Genomic DNA, 5,824 nt, shown 5'->3' on the forward strand with positions numbered 1-5,824 from the left:
GAGAGAGAGAGAGTGTTGTATTGAAAATTGCAAAGTTTAACGGAATGCATGGACTTTGTAAAATTTTTTGGAGAAATGCATTTGCAGCGTCAAGTTCGAACTTTCCTCTTTTTAAAAAAAAAAGTTTCTCTTAAAAAAAAAATATATATTTCGCAAAGTTACAGCACTTTAAAGTAGCCCTCATATTTTTGACATATACCGACTACCGATATTACCTGCATTATCGGATATGCAAAAAATTTTTTGCTTATGTAGGATAATTAACGACCGCATACTGCAGCTATTACTTGCCTAGTTTTTGGTGGAAAACTTAATTAGATTGCTTCTACATCCTGCAATGAGCCCCATAGAGTGAGTCCCCTAATTTGAATCCCATAGAATACGTGGGACATAATGGTTCGTAGATTAAAAAATTTGACAAGACAATTTCAGAGATTTATCACAAGCTTTAGTATAAATATGGAATAATATTTCGCAAGAAGAAATGAGGGCCTGCATTAATATGAGAAATCGACTGCAAGCAGTAATCGAATAACGCGAAAGCAACACACGCAGAAATACGAATGCAAAATCCATTCAATAATCCCACTGTAGTGCATATCCGATAATGCAGGTAATGTCGGTAATTGGTAGTATATCAAAAGTACGAGGGCTATTTTAAAATACTGTAACTTTACGAAAAAAAATCACAGCAACTTTTTTTTTGTTATTAAAAGGAAAAGTTCGAACTTTATGCCGCTGCAATCAGCATTCCCCCCAAAAATTTTCCGAAGTCCATACATTCCGTCAAACTTTGTAATTTTCAATATGACAAATACACATCCTCATATTTTGAACACATTTTACAGAGGTGCATCACACTTAAAATCTGATCATAGCGTCTGAAGATAAAGATTTCAAGCTTTAATTAAAAACAAAAACTTACGTCATCCTACGATAATTTTTTGCAAAATTATCATCAATCAAAGTTAATCAATTTTTGCCCAAAATTTTTTTATGCCATAATTTTTTTGAGCAGTACATATTTTCATTTTTTAAATAATTTCTAACTTAATCTTATTTTAAAGAAGTATATAAAAAATTAAAACTTCCAGTAAAAAGTTTCAATAGAAATGCATATTTATATGTATAAATTATATGTATAAATACAGGATATCCTCTGCCAATAGAGCCAAAATTGCTATAGCGACTTTAGCACATGAAAACAAATTGAAAGTGTTTTATAAACTTTCTAAATTTCTTGGAGTGAAATCTCACTTTTTTGGAGTGAACAGTCACTCCAAATATTTATGAAAATATCGCTAATCAAAATAGAGCAAAATTTCACTTTTCAAAAGAATGAAATTGTTCATTCTTCATTTAGATTTATTCTTCAACTCTAAAAAGAATGATTTTTCTCGGAAAAAAGATGTTTTGTAACCTAATTATAAAGTCGCAGGCATTTTTTGACTAACTTGAAATCTCTAAGTACTTTATCTGTACAAGAGTACAAACATATTAAAGATTGAAGTCATGAATTTCGATTTATTATTTTATTAATATTTTCAGTAGAAATTAATTTCTTTCATTATCCTAAAATATCTAAACAAAATACTTTAACCTCTGTTCGTATCCTTTTGATTTCTATTTTATGTATATACAAATATATAAACAAGCTTACCTTTGATAGATTCCGAATTTGTCAAACACTTGACGTTGTTCATACATTCAAAACATACATAACTAAATATAGTTAATAATTGGCAATTATAAATGGCTTGTACGAGAACAAGAATTGAGAAGGCGTTAGGCATGATTTGGCAAGATTTCTGCACTTTAAATTGGAATAAAGTTTAAAGCATTAATAATTTCACTTTAAAAATAAAAGTGAAACTTTTCACTTTTTGTCTTAGTGTGAAAGAATTCACTCTATTAAAGTGAATTCTTCCTCCATGTAGAATGAACTGGTGACTCCAGGATTAGAGAAAATTTCACTCCAAAAAATTTAGAGAGAACATATGTCCGATTCTGAACGGTTTCAGAATTATGGGATATTGAAGAAAACATGAATCATCATAGTAAATCATAGTAAATATTATTTAATATTCGTTATTCTATTTGTTTTACAAAAAATGTTCAAAAATTCTTCTGTCCTTTGACTTCGACACACTCTCTAACATGAATTGTTTCGGACTTGATGACAAATATTTGGAGTTTCACGAATGATATCGGCAGTGTTAAGTACCAATTGCCATAATTGTTTTGCATTCTAAATTTCATTCTGGTAGATTAGATCTTTCATTCATCTCCAAAGAAAAAAATCCAGTAACGTGAGATCGGGACTTCTCACTGGTCACTTAATAGGAGCATCCTGGCCTCTTCCAATTTAATGAAAATAGTGGTCATTGACAGTGACATGTCATCTTTAACATATATTTGTTTACATTTTGGAGAATGAAAGATCTAGACTATCAGAAAACGGCTCAGAATTCAGAACAACAGAATAACGAATATTTATTACGAATCATGTTTTCTTTCTTCAATATCCTGTAATTCCGAAACCGTTCGAAATCGGATATATATTTATTAGATATTTCAATTTGTTTTCATATGCTGAAGCCACTGTAGCAGTTTTGGCACTGTATGAGATACCCTATGTAATAGAAATATTAAGTACTTTTCAGCAATATACACAGGCTAACACAGTGTATGATTCCATGCTTTTCAACTATGACATAAGTTGATACAAATGTACACAGCTTAAATGCTGTATTTGATTGTGTTGTCAGATTGTCACTTTACATTACATTATTAATATCAAATTTTTACATTTCACTTATTATTTATTTTTCTAGTATTATTCCAATAACAAGTTTTAAAATTATATTCGAAAAAAATATATTTAAAAAATGGGTCATATCTATTCAATACCTGTATTCAACATCTGAATTGCTTCATGCAACACTGTTAATTTTACAAAATTACTAATAGTTGGAGCAGATAATACTTCAATTATTCACTCATAAGAAGTGCAAGTAACTTGGTAATAAAAATAATTACTAACAGCATTTTCGGCTCAATCGAATTTGCATCAATCTGAGTTGGATTAATGATCTATTATTGATTGACGTTAATGCTCTAGTAATAGGAGAACATGAAATGTTATTAATTCAATCCTTGATGCAAACCTGAAGTCGGGCCGAACACACTATAAGACCACAATTATAGACTTTATCATCTTGATATATATTATGAGTTTTACGTTATCCTGAATCTGGAGTAATTCAGATTGCAAGCGGAATAATTCACATGATATATGTTGATGGAGGGGAATAGTTATTGATATACCTCGAGGACGATGTCGACGGTGTAGTAACGGACATGGTCGCGCTGATCTCGTTAATCATCGGCGCGCTGCTGGATCGCTTCAGACTAATGATCGGACAATCAACGTCCATGATTGTCGGGATGACACACGGCAGTCCCAAGTGTCTCAAAACGTAATCGTGCAACGTCCGCGCGGAGATGGCACATAGGAAAACCTGTGGCGTCCGAGATTATCCGAGAATGTCGTCTCCGTCACTGCTATCGAGCCTTGACGTTTTCAGATCTGTCGCGCGCGTTTCTGCGAAATTCGTACAAATTTTACGATCCCGGCATACGTTGTCTTCGCCGGCTGTCGTGACCGATCACCGACGCGAACATCGAGATGTCCATCCACCGACGAGGAAACCACACGCATTCAGGTGACTAATAAACCCGTCTCGAGATAATTAACGCGTCCACATTTTCTGGAGACGAGTGAACACTTAGGACGGGCACGATGACGGAACGAAAGAAAAAGGTAGAAATTCCTGAAATCAGGTCGCACACAAAACTAAGTAACTCGAACGAAGCGGGTGCGGGGCGAGTAATATTCGTGATCTTGATACTGCTAGTGGTGCGGCTAGTGTTACTGCCGCTACCTGCTATCATCAATATTACAGGCTGGATATCATGGTCTGTAAAGCCTGCACCACACGATGCTTGTTTTTCTGCTTATTAGCTGGATCAGAGTCTTGCCATCGTATTGGCTGCGATAATAAGCTCTGTTAAGGACCATCTACATAAGTCGCAAACGCAGAACGCAGTTTGCAAACGCATTTGCGACAATCAATCAAAAGCTGTTATTAGTATTATTGGCACTTCTGATTGGCTGTCGCAAATGCGTTCTGTGTTTGCGATTTATGTAAACGGCACGCTTTACGACGAAGTTATAACATTGATGTTATGAAATTGACCAATCATAGTTATTCCTCTGAAGAATGGAATAAATGTACTGGAATAACTAGCCAACAGCATCGAGATCACGAAGATTATTCGCCCCGCACCCGCTTCGTTCGAGTTACTTAGTAAAGCGTGCCGTGTAAACGTAGTAACTGGCCTATGCTGGATTCACACTGGATCCGACGTGTGTTATACGAAGGTAACGCACCAATCAGAAAGCAGAAGTTTATTTTGTATTGATGATACGAAGCAAAATCCTATTTTTTGATTGGTTGCAGAGCGTCGTATGACGCACGTCGGATCTAGAGTCCTAGATACAACAGAGCGCAACCGAGCATATTTAAAGGTTATAATTGTTCGTCTAAAGAAAAAATGACGACCTATATTTATATCTGTCATTCCTCAAACGGAGTACGATTCCTATAACAATGTTTGAAACTGATTACAACGATTATTGATTTTCTCTGGAGACAGTATACACATCAAGATTTAAAAATAATAATACCAAAATTAGAATCCTAAAAGACTATCCTTAGAAAAAATGGTGGAACCAATCAGAAATCGGGATAGCGATTGCGATTCTCTCAGTACGAGTTATATCTAAAAGTACGGTCAACGCGATACTGCAAATGCTGTGAAGCGTTTTTTAATTGGACAATTTATAAAATTTTTTCTTCTAATTGATTCATTAAATGCTTCAAAGCATTTGTCGTGAGACTTGACTACAGCCTTTGACTACAGCCTAACGGCCTCCCTAACAGCGCAAACGTCGATTGTAAATTGATTTTGCTAAGTCAGGCCTTTAGAGTCGATTGTAAGTCGATTTTGTACAGACTTTGTACGTTCTTCCAATATCGACTTTAGGACGTCTGCGATTTACGCTCATAAAGCTTAAATGTGGAATCATTTCGTCCTTGTTGTTTAACTATAATTAAACAATGATGAATACTGTTCATGAGCGTTGTGAGCATGAATTGGACCACAGCCTAGAATAGTTGAAGTCGGTTTACAGTCGTCTTTAAAGTGACATTGATTGGCTTAAAGACATTGTATGGCTTAAAGACGTCTCCAAGTCATCTAAAGTCGACTTACGGACGTCCATTTTTCAGACGTCTAGAAGTTACAGTCGACTCAGAGTTGACTTAGAATCTACTTTGTGCTGTCAGGGAGGACCCTAGTCGGATTCAGTGTGAATCTAGCACTAATTTCCACCGAGGGTTTAAATTGGATCAAAATACAAGAATTAACCAATAGTCGAAGATTTCCCTGTCAAACAAGGGAATGCTCGTAGTCGGTTGATTCTTACATTCTGATTTAAACCCTCATTGGAAACTAGGCTATTGACAGTACCGCAATACGGCGACAAGATTCTAACCCAGCTAGCAGTCCAGCGATCAAATAAGCATCGTATGCCGCTGGCTTTATAGTGCGTATACGACGTGTGATGATACGTTAAGGCTACTGTACATAAAATTCCGCAACAGACTGTAAAAGTATATTCAAACAAACTTGCATAGTTGCATAAACGTATGCATAAAGAAAATTATCCAATCACATTTTACGTGCGTTTTTAGAAAAA

General features: G+C 35.1%; 1 protein-coding gene across 1 annotated transcript in view; it reads right to left on the reverse strand.

The window, feature by feature from the left end:
* LOC105622924 (protein FAM122A) overlaps window positions 1–3,437 on the reverse strand; it is a 27,182-nt gene extending 23,745 nt beyond the window's left edge. Inside the window, exon 1 of the mRNA XM_012204333.1 lies at window positions 3,328–3,437. Coding sequence (XP_012059723.1) covers window positions 3,328–3,437 — 110 coding nt within the window. The remainder of the gene's footprint in view (window positions 1–3,327) is intronic.
* Window positions 3,438–5,824: the final 2,387 nt, after the last annotated feature.

The sequence above is a fragment of the Atta cephalotes genome, assembly GCF_000143395.1.
Source record: "Atta cephalotes unplaced genomic scaffold scaffold00050, whole genome shotgun sequence".
Taxonomy (NCBI): domain Eukaryota; kingdom Metazoa; phylum Arthropoda; class Insecta; order Hymenoptera; family Formicidae; genus Atta; species Atta cephalotes.